Source organism: Leptodactylus fuscus, chromosome 8, assembly GCF_031893055.1.
Source record: "Leptodactylus fuscus isolate aLepFus1 chromosome 8, aLepFus1.hap2, whole genome shotgun sequence".
NCBI lineage: Eukaryota > Metazoa > Chordata > Amphibia > Anura > Leptodactylidae > Leptodactylus > Leptodactylus fuscus.
The window spans coordinates 59329313-59350446 of record NC_134272.1 but is presented as its reverse complement, the minus strand read 5'-3'; the positions used below and the strand labels follow the sequence as shown (position 1 = coordinate 59350446).

Below are 21134 nucleotides of genomic sequence, written 5' to 3'. Positions count from 1 at the left end.
CAATGACTATGTAGCACTTATATACAGAAGTACCAACCTGCACTCATGTGACTAAAGGACTTTGGTTGTGACAGAAAGCTCAAGTTTTGCTCCATCATCACACTATACATCACACTGTTCCCCTCACCCCTATAGATTTCAATAGGCATGATCAGCAGGATGTCTTGAAATGGATATAGCAGAATTTTCAGGGTGAATATGAAAATATGAGAAAGAAGCTTTATCTTTGACATAATATAGTTCAAGAAAGTTTCTAATAATCGCTAAATTTTTGTAAAATTTCTGAAAAGTTATTGATCATTTAAATGATAGATTATCTATAGGCAAAGGATTTATGTGTAAATGCAGAACCTACCTACTTAGTAGAAGGCTACTATTAAGTTGCATGAACTGAAATTTTAAAGAAATGTTTGCACTGAAGTGTGACCGTTAACGTATGTGTATTATACACCTAGTCATAGCTCAAGGTTTCAAGGAGGTTCATACATTGACTTACAAAATAGCTTCTGACGTAGAGCTATTTTTCTGCATATCTTTATTTTTGGAGATTTTTTGGAACACTTTCGCCAGTGAACATTTCTGCTTTTTCATGCAAATGTTGAAAATTCTCAGATGTAATTGCATCTCCATTTTAGCTGAAATAAATCTCACTTTTCTCCTAAAGAGGCTCAGAGCTACAGTCTACAGGTACATTTTTTTGTTCAGAAACTGTTTTCTGAAAAGTTACAAAAAGCCTGTTGGATGCAGCTGAATAATACAGCCAGAATCTGCTGCTAACAGCCGTGTGCAGGAGCCATGAACGCGGCCATTGGAGAGTGGTAACCTGTTACGATGACAGCCAGGAGTCTATTGAAGGTTCACAGGCTTGCCATTACTATGGTCCTATTACAGGATGCCATACGCAGCTTGTAATAGAAGTCATTGAATTTTACTATACACTTCAATCCATTAGTATTACAGTGTATTGTATGAGTGATCAGACCCCCTAGGGTTCAAGGTCCCTACAGGGTTTGAAAATAAAAGAGAAGAAAAAAACTATTTTTATAAAAAATGCATAAAATATAAAAATTCAAAACATCCCCTTTCCTTGGATCCTATGTAAAAATAAATATGGCAATACAAAGAAATCTTTCTATTTTGCAAAAGTTTTTTAATTCTTTAAGATAAGATAAGATAAGATAAGATAATCCTTAAAAAGTCCTACCATGGGGAAATTTTAAAAGGAACCAAAACATTACAAATACTATATAAATTTGGTAATGCTGTGATCATACTAACCCACACAATGCAGATAACAACATTTTTACCACATAGTGAATGCCATAAAAATTAAACTAATAAGAAATTGCTGCAAATGAGTTTTTTTCCTATTCCACCTCATTTTGATTTTTTTTTCCAGCTTCCCAGTACATTTCACAGGATATTGAATGGCGCATGGAGATGAGTTATAACTCTTCTCTGGCAGAATAAAAGTTCTGGAAACTAGTGAAGAAAGTGGATCATGATGGCAAGTTCTCTTTAAGTTGTTTAAGGCTTTAAGTCTAAGGGCCCACGGGACATCCCGCAGCAATAAAGCACTGCGGTAAAAACCACGGTGGAAATGCATTGTGGTTCTTCCTGCAATGCTTTGCACAGAATGTTTGCGGAGTTTTCCTCTGCGGACTCTCTGTTACAATTATACCTATGGGAAAACCACCGGCGTTTCCATAGGTATAATCGACATGCTGAGATTTCCAAAACCGCACCGGTTTTGGAAATCGTGGCATGTCTGTGTGACGGTTTTTACTGCAAAGTGGGCATGGCCTAAAAGGTCAGCAAGCATGGCTATTCTGCATTTACCGGCAACCAGTGCAATGAATGAAGAATTAGTATTGTGGGAGCATGTCCGATAGTTTGGGTTTGGGGTGTAACCCACTGTAGCTGATATGCATTGTAGTAACTGAAGGTAATGCATTGATTTGTTTAGGAGCCCTATCTATAGGACATTAGAGTCATGGAGGCATGTACCATGACTAGATCTTGTGGAATGAGATATTGTACTCTTATAGTGTTCCCCATGGAAATAAACAGATTTAATAGTGACCAATATCTGGTTCTCGGAGACACTTCCCCACCAATAACTACACTGATATTGCATACATGATCTGATTTGTAGAGGATTGTTTCCCGGGGATGGAGCTCCTGGAACGAGATTGATTTTTATAAGCCGAATTTGACAATTTCTTGAATTGCTTGAATAGAATTTTTTTGATGTAACGTTATGAACAAAATAAATCCTTTCAACTCTAAGAACAACTTACAATTGCAGCAAATGTTACGAACGTTATTAACTTCTCTGGATAAATAAGCATTATTTTTTTATTATTTCATGAGAAAAGTCTCAGCATGTGGGCTACAATGTTGTGCTGTGACATACAAGGGTTAATATCACTTGAGTTGACCTCGTAGCGGCGAGTTCTTGGATTATTTCTTATTCTATATATGTACTATATGGCTTTCTGCCAAACAAAATGAAATTCAGGTGGCAGTAATGTATCCTGCATATCACAGGTTCTTATATTATACTGATTCATTCCTGCAGTATGCAATGAAACTAACATTTTAACATTTTTATTTCAGCACATTACTTTATTTTATAACCTTTCATTACAATATTAGGTTACTCGTATGTAGAGAAGTACAGAAAACCTCCCAGAGATGCTATTGCCACGGATGTCTTGTGGCTCAGACATCCATCTGTAAGCAAAAAGAAAGTGCATGAAATTATATAATTAAGAAAAAGAAAAGTAGCAATTATCAGTGACACAAACACATGAATGAGTAGACTAGGCTGTAAGTAAAAGTACATAAACCTTCCAAGAAGAATAATGTTCACGTTTAAGTTACGCTATGCTCACTTCGGCACTTTCTGGCCTGTGGGACGACCAGAAGGATGGAAAAATGGACAACAATGGATCCTGAAAATGATAGACACCAGCAGAGCCCAAGGAAAGATAAAGTGTCTTTCAGCGTTCCGGTGTAAAGAACCCCACAAACACCGCTATTATTATAACAGGAGTCTTTTCAGACTCCCCCAGTATAATGATCGGAGGGCTAGGAGAGGTGACGGAACATAAAAAACACTGTTACTTACCTCTCCTGGCTCCGCAAGGCTTTGGGCCTACTCGGTGTTGTCACAGACATCGCATGGGCCAGGTTTGCGTCCTTATGCGTTGCGACGCAAACCAGGCTCAAGAGACGTCTCTTCCATCATTGAAGATGGTCGACATCAGCGGGGAGTGTGCCAAAGCCCAGAAGAGGTAAGTAACATTGTATTTTTATGTTTGTATTCTCCCCTGGGTCTCCAATTATTTTACTCTGGGGTCTAATTATTTCAATGTAGCTGCCCCTAAAATGTTTCCCAATTTAAGCACTGGTCAAAGCCATACTATGGTAGTGTGCATTGGAGTTGAGCCGATCTTAAGATTTCAGGATCGATTTTAAATCCGATTTCCGATCATTTTCCAGCCGATCCCGATCGTGAAATTTCCTTGATCGCCGATCGGGATCCGATCTTTCCCGATCATGACCGCTCAATACTACTCAATGCTTCTCTATGGGAAAAGTTTTTTGTCTCTATGGGAAAAGTCACTTTTAGAGTTGAGCCGATCTTGAGATTTCAAAATCTGATTTCCGATCATTTTCCATCCGATCCCAATCGTGAAATTTGCTCGATCGCCGATCGGGATCCGATCTTTTCCGCTCAACTCTAGTGTGCATGAGACCTTAAAAACATACCTAGATAATTTAAAGGGTTATTCCTAACTCAGTTTGTCATGGCTGAGATAGGACTAAGGGGATCAAAGTCTCTACCATCAGCCATAGACTTTTAGAAAAAGCTATACACTGTTTCCCCTACCCCATCGAAGTAATAGGAGTTATTGAAACAGTGGAGCACAGCAAGCTATGATATTTCCATTACTCCTATCTACCTCTAGAAGACTTAGAAAGACAGCAGAGAACAGCTGGGTTTTAGTGTTTTTGTAATTCCAGACCATCTCAGACAACTGAAGACACAGATCTTCTCATCTCATTCATGAAAATCTGAGATAAGATTACCCATCTAAGGCTAAGTTCACATCTGTGTTGGGCTCTCTGTCATTCAGGTTCACCGTGGACTTGAGCGACAGAGAGCTGGACAGCTAAAACGGTGGTCCCACATGGACACCAGCAGCCCCATTGACTATAATGGGATCTGCCGGGTGTCCACAGTTTTTCTACTGAAACTGACCGTGTAGGATTTTTCTGAAACCGATTTTAGACACTGACCCAGATGTGAATTTAGCCTCAATATATTTAAGATATATGTAAGACATACAGGGCTATAGAAATATTTAACTTGTATTTTTTTCTCGACCTTACCTAAAAACCGTCTTTCCATTCTTTTAACCCTTTTTCGCAACGCATCTCCATTATAAGGGTTCTCTGAAATGAAAACATGTGTTAAGATGAATTTCCAATGAACTGAACAGAAATACACATAAACCTTCATTCATAGGAGCTATTTATGTATTCACTGCTGTATACTCTAGGTCACCAAGGAATTAAGAAGTCTTGCACATAGATGACTGTATAATACTTTTACTACAAACTGACCTCAGTCATTTCAATAGAAAAAGAAATGGAGAATACATATATTCCATGTCCCAAGTGTTGAGAAGCCTCGAAATATGGGTCTAGTAGAAGTATACTGTTTACGTGTACAGCAAAAGAAAGCTCGTGTCAGGTGTACAGTCAAAGTATGGACAGTCAAAGATTCACCATAGAAGTGTGTGCCTCGTAAAGACGACAGAGGACCTTTTACCTACTCCAAGTTCAGCTCTTTACATCAATTAATAGTCAGTGCTCCACTGATTCCAGCACAGTTAGAGTTTCCTCTAGGCCCCACCATTCCTGAGCAATCAATGCTGTTAGTTTTGGTGTCTGATATGCTATTTAGTCTCTGTACTGTTAGAAGGGCAGTGTCAGGCAGGAGCAGACAAGCTGAGTAATTCTGAGCTCTGACACTAGCTGATTGGATCTCTTAATGATGCCCCCTTCCTGCCTGTTACTGACCTCCTGACATTACAGAGCTTAAATAGCACATCAGGCACCAAAACTACCTGCATTTGTTGCTTGGAAATGGTAAAGGCTAGAGAGAAAATTCTAAATATGCTGGAATCAGTGGAGCAGTGAATATAAAAGATGCTAAGAACTTGAATTGGTGGAGGTGGTAAACGGTCCACTTAAATAAATGCACTCATTACTTGAATTATATATTTAGCCTGGCATATGAATCATCGCTCTATGTAAATGTGCAACAGGTCTCAAATACATATGCCGTTCTTTTAATAGGTATGGAATAGTGCATGGTTATAGTTTAGGGATCTCTTTGATACTGTATTGAAAAGTAGGGGGTACTTGGCATAAATGATTTGGTCAGTGGTGTAACAATCATGGTTGCATGGGGGTGCAACTGCGACGGGGCCTGGAAGGATATGGGGCTTACGGCCAGCTGGAAATGCCCGGGGCTCTAAACCACAATAATAGTGAATGATAGGTGTCACAGGATGGTTAGAGTCTATACTATAGGCAATGTGTAATATATATTTCATGTGGAATGTATTCTCTAACCTGTTGTAAACATCAGTGTGTAGTTGGCTGATTAGGGTCTAGTGTGTTAGCACATTGTATGCAAATCCCTCTACCTAGTGAGGACCAGTGAGAACAATGGGTGGAGATAATCTGATCAGTGTCTCCAAGAAGATGTTGGACTGTGCATTGTTCAAAAGAGACAGGGAGTCTGCTCTCCTTGGCATAGGTGAGGGGGGAAGGATCTGTGACTCAGCCCTTCCCACCCCCAGGTATAGGAAGTAACAGTTTAGTATATAGATGTAGCTGGAGTTAGTATGTGTTAGCCGGCCTGTGCACAGCTCTGCAGAGAGCCAGGATGTAGTTACAGGACCAAGGAACCAAAGTTATCATTGGATTGTGACTTCTGTGGACTTATTGTTATTACGGTTGATGTGACCGCCGCCGGCTACTAACTTTGTGGATTACAATAAATTGCTGTTGTCTCCCGACCTCTTGCGTCCGTGTTGATTCAAAAGACCATCCGGAGGAAGACGTATACCTTTGCTCCGTGACAATAGGGAAAACCTTGTTCCCGGACCCGCTTTACATATTGTTAATGGAAAGAGGCCCAGGGAAGGTGTATAAAAATAAAAACATTCTTATGCACAATTGTCCTGGGCTGAGCATCCACTACTGGGCTCTTCCTGCTGGTAACTGAGGCCACTCCAGCAGTCACATGGGGCACGCCAGCGTAATGATGTCATCACACCCCACCTGACCACTGGAGTGCAATGCTTCAATCTTAAGACAGAAGAGGATACCACAGACAGCAGAACAAAGCAAGGATGAACAGGAGAGTATAAATGTTTGTTATTTTAATCATTTCTCCTGGGCCTCTATTTATTATACTGTGTGGTCTGAGGAAATCCCAAAGTATAATAATAGCACAGACTCTAGGAGGAGGGGGGTTCTTGGGAGCATATAATACTGTGTGGGGGCTACTGTTGAGCATATAATACTGTGCGGGGGCCACTGTGAGCATATAATACTGTATGGGGGCTACTGTAAGCAAATGATACTGTGTGGGAGCCACTGCAGAGCATGTAATACTGTGGGGGGCACTGTGGAGCACATAATACTATTTGGGGGCCACTTTGAAGCATGTAATACTGTGTGTGGGCCACTGTGGAGTACATAATACTGTTACCACCATTATCAAGAATTCTCTCTCCAACTGGAAGTGCTCTGGTGGAACTACTACCACCAACAACTGGTAGCACGCAGGCCCCCCTCGTCAGTGTCCGATCTAGGAGGATTGCCAGAAGAGATTGGTTGAGGGCACTCTGTGGCTATTGTCACCTACTAGTACTTACTACTAGTTACTACCCCATCCTCCAGTTCCCTCAATTTGGGTTGCAGCAACACTACCTACTTGACATTAGAGAATCGGGAACAGTGCAGGAATCCAATGAATGCACCAAAATGTTTGGACTTTGTAAGATGATTCTTTTACGTATTTCTAGCCATTACAATAACGGCAGGTGTTTGTATTTATGCCAAACTATTAAAATGAGAAGACTCGATCACTAAATGAGTTTACACAATCAGTGTGACATTGACTTATAATCAAAAATATAATTATAGAGGTTACTGATTAAATTGTGAGACTGATCATTTCCAAATAACCCGATGTTTATGCATTCGCTCGAAAAATTAGCTGAAAAGAATCCTGTTTCACCAGGAATTTTATGTAATAAAAGCTAATTGTTACTGGAACAGAACTGCAGCTCTAAGTAACATAATGAAACATATGGGTGAACTATTTGTATATGCAGAGCTGAAATGACAACCATAAATCTTATCTATATTACCAAAACAGCCAAAGATCGGGTTTTGCCAGCTGATAATTTTATTCATCCATTCTAGTTTGTAAAAGTCTGAGTATCCACATAAACCACACAGCAGAACTGCAAAAAACAAAACAAAAAAAAAACAAGTAAATTAGCTGCAAACCGAAAAAAATATCTACATTCACGTGACTTTCTTTTTCAGTAAAAAAAGAGACATATTGTATTAGTTCCCATCATATTGGAATTGTCTTCAAATTAGGACTCTGACACCAAGTAAAAATAAAAGAAAAAAGGGTTGGCGGACAGAGTGTCAGGGAGGAAAAGCTCGGCGCTGATCGCCTACATTTGTTGGCAGGATGGAACTATTACAGACCTAAAGGATATAAATACGCCACTTTTCATTAATACCAAGATACGTATGAGTCTCAACAGAAGTCTACAAAGAGAAATTTAATGAGGTATTAAGGGGCTAGATCTTCTATCTGTCAAAGTTTAAGTTCTCAGTTCTTGATGACTGTTGCATTGGACGAACTGAAATTGGTTATTTCCCATGAACGTAACTGTTATGGAATTGCCAATGGAGCAATTCCCCCCAAAAATGCAGAAGATGTTTCAAACTCCGATCACAACTGTTATTCAGGTTACTAATTTTAGAGATTAAGTCTCTACCGAGCTGCAGATAGTGGTTGACTTTCCGTCAAGTATAGCAAGTTGAATGCCCCCCTACGTCAATTGATAGCCTGGGAGACTGACCTAGGGACCGCTGTGACAGCATACTTTGGCGTCTGACTACTTACCTTGGTGCTTCTGTTTCACCTACTGTTCCTCTGATGCTATGCTTTATTTACTCTACTATCTTGAAAGCGACAATCTGGGTCTGAAGAAGGTCCAATGTGTGGACCGAAAAAGGTTTAACGCTTTTTAATGGATTGCATGTTCTACAAATAAAAATTGGATTTCTTTTTCACCACTACAGGTAGTCCTCGACTTACGACGTTGATCCGTTCTTGCGCGGCGTCGTAAACCGAATTTCGACGTAAGTCGGAAACCTACCATACCGACGCCGCGTAGGAACAGATCAACGTGATTTAGTGCTCAGAACTACCCCCCCCCCCCTTTAAAATAAAACCCTGAAACAGAATGTGAAACTTACCGAACGGTGCAGGGTGGGCGGGCATTCAGGCCTCCTCTTCCTCCGATGTTCCGTCCTCCTCCTCTGGCGCTCGCGAACTGATAATGGCCTGGGCGCATGCGCAGTAGCCGTAGTAGAAGCATTATGATACTGCGCATTCGCCCAGGACATTATCAGTTCGCGAGCGCCGGAGGAAGTGGTCAGGACATCGGAGGAAGAGGAGGCCTGAATGCCCGCCCACCCTGCACCGTTCGGTAAGTTTCACATTCTGTTTCAGGGTTTTATATTACAAGCTCACTTGTAACAGCAAGCTGCCAGCTCTCTTCCGATGAGCAAGGACGAGCCTGCTGCAGAACCAGCATTGATTTGCCGCAGGCTAGTCCTTGCTAGCTGGGAGTGCTGGCAGTTTTCTGTTACAAGGGAGCTCTCATCTCTAGTCGTAACCACGAAACGTCGTAACCCGAGACTGTCGTAACCCGAGGACTACCTGTATTTTGAGAGCACGATATATATTACAATATGTCACTGGGGTGAAACTCTATCAGTGCACCATCTAAAAATAGGAGTGCCATGGCTCTCTCCAATCTACGGACCACTATGACCTCAATAACAAGATTGTTGTACTTTTACTAGCAAAGGCAAGTCACAATAATGGAATCTTATACAGCCTGGTTAAGCTACATTTAGCCTACAACATCCTACTTGTGTTTTAGAGGCTGTCAGGATGATGAGGTTGCTCTCCATATTTGGTGGACATGCCCCCTCATCTGAAGCTTTTGAGAGTCACTACAGAAGATGATTTAGCTGTTGTTGGGCCGTTCGCTGCCATTCACAGCACCTGTTTTTCTACTAGGTCTCAGACCACTGGGCTTCTAATATGCTCCTTATAAATTACTTCAATGTATTTTGATGTTCGCTAGAATTTATGTAGCATTCAAATGGAGCATCCCAACCCTCATGTTGTTGGAGGTGAACAGACAAGTTGACACCGTTATGCTGTTTGAGAAGCTCAACGCTCTCATAACCCTGACATCTTTTCTGGAATATAGCGACTACTTTTGTAGGCAAAATTGCATAAATGATATCCAGCTCATCCTTGAATAGTTGCCATCTCTCTGGGATGCACGGACACAGGTGGACCTTGACCGGTTTGTAAGAACTTTCAGATGAAAAATGTGAAGATCCAGCATTCACCAGGCGATGATTAGTAAAATTTAACTTTTATTCTTGATCCATAAAAACAATTATCACGTCCATAGGGAATTGAAGCAGATACAGAGTAGAACAAGGCTACGCGTTTCGGAACATAATCAGTTCATTCCTCATGGCACGAGGAAGGAACTGATTATGGATAAAGAATAAAAGTTACATTTTACTAATCATCGCCTGGTGAATGCTGGATCTTCACATTTTTTCGACTACTTTTGTAATTCTCTTCCAACGCTAACACTATTTTCTATGTGCTTTTGTATTCAATACCGCCCTATATTGTGATACACTGTGTTAATGATCTATGTTTTCATTCAATAAATACCTTTGAAACTAAAATGCAGAAATGTACAGACAGAGAGTGATATAGAACAAGCTATGTAAATCTCACACAACACTGAGAGAGTCTATAGTCGCTAGGTCAACTTTACTGGAGCCTGTCACAAAGCTGATTGATCTTTGCAGAATCGCAAGCCCAAGTTATCGCCCCAGAAACTTAGTGCAAGAAATAGAAATAAATGAAATACAAAATCGAAATCAAACCAGAATTCAACATCAACTTACAAGGCAGAATCCAAGGGATAAATAGAGATGAGCAAGTACTGTTCGGATCAGCCGATCCGAACAGCACGCTCCATAGAAATGAATGGAAGCACCTGGTGCTTCCGCTTTGACGGCGGCCGGCCGCTTAACCCCCCGTGTGCCGGTTACGTGCATTCATTGCTATGCGAGCGTGCTGTTCGGATCGGCTGATCCGAACAGTACTCTTTCATCTCTAAAGAAGTCCAGGCAAGGTCATATCCTAGAGGTTACAGTAAGAGACAAAAACAAACAGATATCTCCACAGCACAGGAGCCTCAATAGCAAGTATTAACTAATAGCAGGCACTTGTAAAACTTTGCTCCTTCTGTATTTCTTTCATGACAAGCTGAAGTTTTTAATACTTTGATTTGGGGGAATTTTGTGATCACTTTTTAATTGATATTTTGGAGGAGGCAAAATTAAAAAAACAAAAAAATTTACCAATATCACCATATAGATAATATAATTGGGCTAATACTGTCAACCTTTTAGACTGCCTAGCCTAACTTTACACTATTTATTTGTTGGTTTAGTTTACTACTAATTTTATTTGTACAAAATATTGGTAAATTGTCTAGAATTGTGATGCATTTTACAATATTTTCGGGCTAATAGTTTTGTATGTTAAGCTCTGCCCCCTTTTTTAACACCTGTCAGATTAGGGACATAAATTTGGTAAAACACCTAGAAAATGAGGTTAAATAATGCACAGATGTATTATTTCATCTGCCCCACTATAGATCTAACACACAGACCAATATGGCTAAAGGATATTTTGTCAGATGCCAAAATTTATGCCAAAATGTATGTTTTTATGCAAGTACTTTAAAGAGGACCTTTTACCACCTCAAACAAGTCCAGCTCTTTATATGATTGTCACTGCTCCACTGATTCTGGCACAGTTGGATTTTTTTCTCTAGCCCCCACAATACCTGAGTGCAGTTAGTTTTGGTGCCTGATATGCTATTTACGCTCTGTACTGTCAGGTGGGTGGTGTCAGGCAGGAGCAGATAAGGGGTGTGATTCTGAGCTCTGATACTGGCTGCCTCTAATTGGAGATAATTAGAGTTTAAATAGCACATCAGGCATCAAAACTAACTGCATTTGTTGCTCAGGAATGGTGGGGGCTAGACAGACAATTCCAACTGTGCTGGAATCAGTTAAGCAATGCCTATTAACAGATGCTGAAAACTTAAATTGATGGAGAAGGTGAGAGATCCTCTTTAAAATACTTCTTTTAATTTTAAGTCTGAGCTGTCAAGAATATTTACTTTATTCCAATCAATATTTTGTACAATTCTGTCTATATATGATACAGTGCTTATTGTCCTCAAAAGAAATTTGAGACAACCAAGGCTCTCCGCGGTATAGTATTCTTGCAATTCATAATAAATCACAAAAAGTATTCATCGCTTTGCTTCGTACTTGTCTGTGACAAATCTTTGTCAAATAAGATCCTGGAATTGTTCTCAATGTCTTTTTCAAGGACACCTTGAGGACTTCACCACATTTAGTAAGGCAATTTTCAATATGTTTCTTACGGAAGGTTTAATATTTCACTGAATGCAAAGAAACCATTCAAGCGCAACTTTTTTCCAATAAAACTGTACAGCCACATGCACTGCATATTGTAAACCTTTTGTCCGAGTGAGATTCTAAAGATAAAAGAGAACTGCTAAAGGATACATAAAAAATACATAGCCATAAATTAGCAAAAAAAACTTAAAAAAAATGGGTTAAGGTTATTATGTCTAATACTATAATGTAGCATATTATAATTTTATAGACAATTATAATATTGATTAAAAAATGTCCTAATGCATTGAGCTCTGCTACACCAGAGACGTATCAGAGCTGAGTGTGCGCTGAGCTCTGCTACACCAAAGATGTAGCAGAGCTAGCCGTGCGCTGAGCCCTGCTACACTAGAGATGTAGCAGAGCTGAATGTGCGCTGAGCTCTGCTACACCAGAGATGTTACTCTAATACTCTGTATGGCATTCAGCCAATCAACGCTGGTCAATGCATTCCTATGGGAAAAAGTCAGCTGACAGTGATCCCGACGAGATAGAGCCCTAAAGAGCTGTTTGAGTAACATTCCCACCTAAATAAAGGTAATCCCTAGCTAACCCTGCCAGTACATCTATCCCTGTCTCACAGTCACATAGTTCACAGTCTCATATGACCCGAATCTGAAATCGACCATTTGTATAAAGTGGAGGTCATCTGATTTAGCCAGCCAATTACTTTTTCTGATTTTTTTTTCGATGCCTCCATTGTCATAGTTCCTGTCCCACCTCCCCTGCGCAGTTATTGGTGCAAAAAAAGCGCCAGGGAAGGTGGGAGGGGATACAAATTTTTAGTACATTTGCCTTGTGGTATTCCATTGTAATCGAATACATCGAACAGCTTGATATTCGATCGAATATCAATTCGATCGAACGCCGTTCGCTCATCTCTAGTCCTTACTATAGTAATGTGTAACTTTTATACCTATATAAATATACCTTTATATTCCCATACACTATTGCCCAAGCAAATAAAATGCAGAAGTAGTTGTTAGAACATAAAAGGGGCTATGTTGTTAAGGACACTTATCCCCTATCCCAGCAACCCCAAGACAGGACTGTAATCTCTAGCAGTTTCATTCACAAGGGGTTCTTTGGGGGATTCTCACTCCACCGTTCTCCTTATCGGTGGAACCCCGGCAGACAGACCCCCAGTAATTATACACTTATCCTTAACAGCAAAGCCCAATTTGTAGAAATGCAAGGTTTTCTTTGTAGAAGATTTTGCTGCAGTTTTTAAAACCAAACACAGAAGTGGCTTAAACAGTAGGTAGAAGTATAATAACTTCCTATATATTTCCCATTCCTTTTGTAGCCACTTTTGGCTTTGGCTGAAAAAACGCAGCAAAATCTTCAATAAAAAAAGCTACTTTTCTACAATAAAACTGATTATATATATATATATATATATATATATATATATATATATATATATATAGTAAATGCAGATCAAATAATATGCATATGCTTGTACAAAACAGACTCAGTGTTAACTGTGTTTACATAGAGAGATAACATAAAGGACTCGGGTTTATCAGCAAACTGCAATTAGCTGAACAGCAGAGCTGTAGATAACAGTGAGAGCAGTGAGTAGGGTTGATCAATCGGGATCAAAAAAAGATCGGATTCCGATCGGCGATCGAGTAAATTTCATGATCGCAATCGGAATTCCGATCCAGATCTTTTTCTGTGGGATCAAGGTCTCACGTTAGTTCCCACAATGCTTGGCTACTGGCCAATAATTGTGGGAAAAGCTAACATTAGGGTTGAGTGATCAGGATCGGGAAAGATTGGATCCCGATTGGCGATCGAAATTTCACAATCGCGATTGGAATCGGCTGGAAAATTATCGAAAATCGGATTTTAAAAACGATCCAGAAATCTCAAGATTGGCTCAACCCTAGCAGTGAGTCATGTCATCTGTCCTGTCTCATTACACAGTTTCGGCTCTACGGAAACGCTATATAAACAAAGGGAGATATAATTTCACATAGCAGGAAAACAAAGCAGCATTGATAAAGCGATACATTTAGGAAAAGTCTTCAATTTACATAAGCTAGCAGTATAGATAGGATCCTTGAGAAGAGAATACCCCTTTAACTCTATCCAGACATGATTTAGTACTCATTGTGTTGCTATTTTCTGCTACAAAGCATTTCACTTTCATAATTATCAGGTAATTTATTGATGGCAATCACAGTACCCAACAGACAAGACAGGAAATATTTATTAATACTATATTTTCATGCTATAGGAGGCCCAATTATATCGCTGACTGTAAATCAGATATTATTCTATCCAAGTTGAGCATCAATCCAAAAAATCATATTTACATGTCAAATATGCAGAGACAAAAAGCAATCTATGAAGATTCAAGATCGCTTACATTCTTGTCTTATTTATATAAACAGAAATAAGAAGTTTACTAAAATGTTATGCTTGGTTCACATTAGTTATCTTCTGTTAATGTGCTACTACTTCACTGTATCCGGCACTGCTCTCTTCCTATACTATACACCTAGTTAGGGACGTCTCCATTTTTATGTTTAGTAACATGCCTTATTTTAATTAAGGCTAGGTTCGCACTAGCGCTGGGTCTCCGCTGGGCTATTCCATTCTCCATTCTGTTTTAAAAATGCAGAGAGAAATGTCCTCCAAGCAATAATGTAAATTTCAGCTACTAGGGTCTCCAACGGTCTACGTTAGGTTTCTAATCCTTGAGACCATGGTACCTGATATTGCTACAGCGCAATATAAACATACACTGGCTTCTGTATATACATGCATGCTAATGTTTCTTAGAGTCAAAAGGGATAGCGTGCAGTGGCATAACGATTGTGGTTGCATGGGGTGTGAACGCCAACAGGCTACGAGGGGTATAAGATCCATGGCCAGTTGGAGATGGAAAGGGACTTAGCAAGGATGCCTAGGAGAGGTGAGGCAAGGTGAGTGTGTTTGTTATTTTTACTCACCCCCTGTGGGCCTCCACATATTATATTCTAGGGTAAGAGGAGACCCCAAAGTACAATAATGCACAAAAAATGAACCAGAGGGTCAAATATTCAAAATAAATGAACTTTTTGGGGAGCTTGTTATATTGTGTAGAGTCACATGTGGGACATTATATTGGAGGGGCTTTTGGGGAACATATGTGGGGCCACTGTGGAAAAAATATACTGTGGGGGGGACTCTGAGGAGCATATTATACTGTGTTGAACTGCTGTGGGGAGCATATTATACTGTGTAGGGCCTCTGTGGAGGCAGGGCACTGTGGATGCTGGGCACTGTGGAGCATATTATACTGTGTGGGGCCCTTTCACTATTCAAAACACACCACAAGTTTTTAAGCAAACATGTCATTATTACAGGCTGTAATTACATTACACGGTCACTATAAAACAGATCCAATATGATGTCAATAGTGAAGCGGGTTACAGTACTTGCAAAAGCTCCATGGTCAAACAGCTTCAAACAGCTGATTAGCGGCTGCCCTAAACATTAGATGCCCACTGATCTCTTGGATCAGATTAACTCCCAGTATTGTTTACATGTTGCGCTGCTCATTAACCATATTCTTGATAACTGCAGTTGTGTATACTATAGTTGCTTCCATTTCAGGTATCTGAACAACGGGGCCCACAAGACTTTAGGTGCCATTGATAGGGTATTATTTAGGTTTTTGCCTCAGGCACCAAGAAAACTCGATTTGGCCCTGTGTATGTTTCACATATTGAGAACATGCCCTGAAATTAGCTATGATAATGCAACTCAGTAGTTTCTTCTCAGTCGATCTTAGGAAGATATTACCTATTCAGGGGCTGCTTTTTTTTGCAAATTCATCTCCTTTGTGGAATTGTATAGACATCACTATAGCTGGTAGCTATATTAGTGTAGCAGTTTTTTTATTTGTACACCCTGAGGCCCACACTTTCAAGTCCTGGAAATACGTTAGTAGACGCTGGATAAAAATGAAGTAAGGGAATTACAGTAAATTACTGACGACTATCCAGACATCATTTAGTGCTAATTGTTTTGCTATTTGGCAACTTTTTACTAAAAAGCAAATAACTTTTTCCTAATTATAAGGTACTGTAATTTACTGACAGCAGCCATGGTGCCCAACAGAGAAGAAAGGAAACATCTATTACAGTATATAACCTAGTTTTCATACTATATTTTAAGTTACCCAGCAGGCAGCACAATTATATTGCTGACTGTAAATCACATATTATTCTATCTCAGCTGAGAATCAATCCAAAAAAAATCATATTTACATGTCAAATATGCAAAGACAAAAAGCAATCTATGAAGATTTAATCACCCTTACGTTCATGCCTTATTTATAAAAACAAAAATAAAAAGTTACATGCATGGCAATAGGCAAAATTTTTACATTTTTAGAAGTAATTATTTCTGCTCAATTCACTACATTTCCTAAATGACACACAAAAATAAAATACCGTAAAGCTCCAAATCATTCTCCCTTTTTATATAAAGCGCATATGATAGAAAAAATGAATCCAGTGGATTTTAGAATGAGTGGAAATAATGTATTGTATTCAATTGGTACAGTGTGTAGGTTTAATAAGTGATCTTACTATTTTCCATGAAAAGGTCTTGCCGTCCCACGGGATAACCGCTTTGTTCAATATCTAGGTTGACTTTCATCATATTGGCGCAAAATATATTTGCATAATGGTCAAATTCCTTCACAATCAAATCATCCTGGCAGTGTTTCTGTGGGAAAAAAACCCTATGAGTTATCTATGTTACTATAGTGAACCCTATGTATGTGATGGTGACTTGGATCTTGGGTATGTGAGGGTGACAAGGCTGGAAATACATCACACAATCACTATAAACAGATAGTGTATGATATAAACAGGCACCATGGCCCCTTCATCAAAAAGAGATCAGTGATTCCCCACGGACCAGCTGTATGATCTATTCTGAAGAAAGATCATCAATAAAAATCGGGTGGAAAATTCCTTAAAACTGGGGCCACATATGGTATTGTATGGCCACAGTGTAAACACCGTGGAAAAAACAGCAAATCCCATACACACATTGCGGAAAAATATCCGCAGTGGAAATGCTGCAATTTCCAAACCGCAACATGTCAATTCTACCGACAGGCAGTTTCACTCTTTGTATAATGTATAACTCCCAATTTCTACAGCTTCAAGTGCAAACTAAAGACACATCTTTTCAGACAGGCCTATAACAATTCCTAATGTAAACCCTTCCGTACCGTCATTAGAATCCCCAAAATGTAACCCTCCTCTGTCTCCGCTCCCACATTTCCCCACATGATATGATGCCATTTCAGGCTAACTCTATATGTCTAAGCTCTATCCACATGTTAAAGGTCAAGACTGGTGACGACTCATAAAGTTTTACGTTTGTGTAATGACAGTCACCTCTATTACAAAATTGTCTGACCACTGTATAAGGAATGCCGCCCCTGCTACCTCTTGTATCACCCCCTCTACCTCATAGATTGTAAGCTCTTGCGAGCAGGGCCCTCAGTCCCATTGTGTGACTTTCTTTGTAATGTATCTTTCTGTCTGCATTTGAACCCTACAAATTGTACAGTGCTTCGGAATATGTTGGCGCTATATAAATACAATTTATTATTATTATTATTATTATTATTATTATTATAATGGAAGCCCTTCAGATTTTCTGTGAAAAGCACTACAGGAAAAACTACAATGCATTACCACTGTGTTTTTTCCTAAACCGCTTTTTTTTGCGGCAGCCTGCTATGTGGGGTCTTAGCCTTTATAAAGCCCAAGTGCCACCTTAATTAAATGAATTTCTCCTTTATATTGTGCCCCTGATATATATACTGTGCCCCTATGACCCCTTATATAAATGATGCCGCCTCCTCCCTTGTATTTATCATGCCCCCTAATTGATATAAATGACCCCCCTTATGTTTACAATGCCTCCTTATATAATTGACCACCCTATTGCCATAATGCCCCCTAATTAATCCTCCCTTATAGTTATGATTCCCCCTTCTAATGACCCCCTTATACTATTAAAACACCTACAACTGCGCTAAAAAATTAAAAAAAAAAAAAAAAAAAAAGCTATACTCAACTACCTGCGATCCTTTGGTGAATGGAGTCACCGCCTCCTTTTTTTGACCCACTCTCTATGCAGGGTCCACGCAAAGAACGTCTACATCTGGGCGCAGGAGATGCGATGCTATGACATCATCGCGCCTGCCTGTGTCGAGAGCAGACATGTTCTGTCTGGTCAACCTCTGCATTGACAAATTAGCTTGGGAGGAGAAAACTTACATCATCTTCTCTGCTGCATATTGTGCCATTGACTCTTCCTTGGAGGAATACTTAAGACATGTCTCAATATACTGTACAGCATAGATGACTACTGACCGAATACTAATACCTTTATTTTACTTATTGAGCATACATACCATTTTTCCAATCATGAGATACAACAATTGATGGGACAATGCGTAGTCAGTACACTTTTCTTGTGTTATCCGCCGCAAGCAAAATGGAGTCACAAGACATGTCTCCTTGGTTTTACCACTTTAAAAACAAAAATAAACTAATAAGTTAATTCACATGACGTATTACATAGGACCTTAGGCTGTGATTTTATTACATTAACAAAATATTAGAGACACAAAGAACAAAATCTTATCTACGTGTTGCATATTTGGCAGCACTTAAAACATTGGGCACAGTGCACCCTGCTGGCACAGTTAATGAGCTCACTTTGAAATAAGTCCCTCCGAAATTAAGAGCTACGCATTCTATTAATTTTATGTTTTTGCTCTTTTCAGCAGTCATTTAGTTTATTTTATTGTGCTGTCACCTTTTCACCTCTATTAAATGTGTAATACTTACAAGAAAAAGAAAGAATCAATATATTGCTGCTGTTATAGTTTCTGGACAAATTAAAGGGATTTTTCGAATTTACAACGGGGCGTTCACATTCATGCCGCTGCCCGCCCCGGAGGTTTCCATCTTAAACCCAGGTGAAACTGGACAGGAGACGGATTGCCGGCGGTCATCTTTAACATCCATTCATTTCAATGGGTTTTTAAAGGTTACCACCGGTGTCTGTATACGGCCTCTCCGTCTGGAAAGCGAACAGTGGCAATAGTGTGAACGCCTCCTAAGAGTGATGACCTATCCTTAGGCAGGGGTCTGACACCTAGTCCTCCGGAGGATGTCATGTTTGAAGCAGCAATGGTTCTCCCTGAACACTGTTTCTGCTTCACAGGCAATGTGACGTCATGTTCCTTGGTCACAATACTTGTTTGCAGCTCAGTCCACTATATAAATGTACAATGCATTGCTTGGTTTTCCATAAGGAGTCTGCAGCACTCGCCTGAATCATGCAGTTTCTGCAAATTGTTGATCAGCAGGGGGCTGGGTTGTCAGTTTTCACTTTAAGGACCCATTTATTACATAAGTTGTTATTGAACTATGTCATACAGGACTAGTTAATGGGAATTTGTCACAGGAACAATGCAGTCCAATGTTTCTGCCAGGCGTTTATGCCATGTGGAGCCCTGGCCTTAACGGGTATTCCCCATCTCTACAAATCGCTGCCAAGATTAAGATAACTACTCCTATCTCCTATGGCCAGAATACACAAGAACAGTCAAGTAACGCTATTTTATGTTGTTCCCATAGCTCTCATAGAAATGTGAGCTACTGATACTACACAGCTGACCTACGGTGTTTCCATAGCTTCAAAGTTATGGAAACAGTGTAGCTAGATGTGCTACATTCTTCTGTAGCTCCATTTCTCCTCCATGAGAGTTATGGGAACAGCGTAGAATAGCATTGCTTGGCTGTTCCAAGGACCTGTCCTAGGAGAAGGACTTGGAGCTGTTACTTCCATCATGGCAGCAATTTGAAGAGATAGGAATAACCCTTTAAGCTATCTTACAGTAATCATATACAACTTAGTGTGCATATGGTAACTATATCATTACCTTTTATTAAGTAAAACATTGAACTGAGTTTACCTAGCCTTAGGCACTCTAGGTGTTGCCATACTATATGTGTCTATGGAAGGGACCTCATAGATTGTAAGCTCTCACAAGCAGGGCCCTCAGTCCCATTGTGTGAAATGATTTATTACTCTGTAATGTCTCTGTTTTCTGTATATGACCCTTATAATTTTTAAAGTGTTGCGGAATATGATGGCACTACATTAAAAAAAAATATTATTGCCAAATGAAACCTGCTCATTTATTCATTACAGCTTGGCTACATTTCCGACTTGACTAAAAGAATGCTAAAAAAAAAAAATTCTTACTATATTTACAGCCTTGTGAATAGTCTTTGGCCCGTTTCACATCTGTGTTTGGGTTTCCGCTCGGGAAGTCCTCCCCGAATGGAAACCTATATGCATTAAAAAGTGGTTAAATGGGAAACTTGCGGACCCCACAGACTATAATGGGGTCCGTGTGGTTTCGACACGAAACATGCGGAGAGAAAAGTCCTGCAAGCAGCACTTTTCTCTCTGCATGTTTCATGTGGAAACCACACGGACCCATTATAGTCTATGGGGTAGCGGGTTACCTAAGGTAACTGCTTTTTACTATATATATATATATATATATATATATATATATATATATATATATATATATATACACACACACACACAAGCGGACTCCCTGAACAGAAACCCAAACACAGATGTGACCCAGGCCTTACATTTGAGTTAATTGAAAGTGTGTACCAAACTGCTTCCTGACCTGGTTCCCAGAAGTAAGGAGAAACATTCATCACTACTTTTCTCATCAAAGTACGAAGATTCATCAGATAATTCTGGGTATACAAGTTCTGGTGTTGTCTGGAGCCAAGAGGTCGGAAGGGTCCAGAATTCATCGCTCAAAAGTTCCTCGAATACTGATCATTAAAATAATATTGTTAATTTTTTAAAGTATAGAAACATATAAAACTGTTCGATCAATATAACTGCCCTCTCCCTTTCATGACCAAAACGTTAACAGTCTTTGTGAAAGTGGTGATCATTACGTTTAGATATACTAATACATGGGACATTAGTCATTTCAAGCATCCGATTCTCTCATAGTCACACAATGTCTATAACCAGGGCAATTCCCAGAATTCACAATTTTCTGTAGGGCAATGTACAATGCTAGTAAGTGTGTCCCTGAGATAGATCTCTATCTATCT

The 21134-nt window shown here is 39.6% G+C and overlaps 1 protein-coding gene across 1 annotated transcript in view; it reads right to left on the bottom strand.

Moving 5' to 3' along the window:
• Nucleotides 1-2659: 2659 nt before the first annotated feature.
• The window catches only part of C8H16orf89 (chromosome 8 C16orf89 homolog), a 53421-nt gene continuing 34946 nt past the window's right edge, over nucleotides 2660-21134 (bottom strand). The window contains exons 3-9 of the mRNA XM_075285443.1: nucleotides 20690-20843; nucleotides 18380-18497; nucleotides 16530-16668; nucleotides 7455-7559; nucleotides 5992-6009; nucleotides 4402-4464; nucleotides 2660-2736 (exon numbers count right to left, since the gene is read on the bottom strand). Coding sequence (XP_075141544.1) covers nucleotides 2660-2736; nucleotides 4402-4464; nucleotides 5992-6009; nucleotides 7455-7559; nucleotides 16530-16668; nucleotides 18380-18497; nucleotides 20690-20843 — 674 coding nt within the window. The remainder of the gene's footprint in view (nucleotides 2737-4401; nucleotides 4465-5991; nucleotides 6010-7454; nucleotides 7560-16529; nucleotides 16669-18379; nucleotides 18498-20689; nucleotides 20844-21134) is intronic.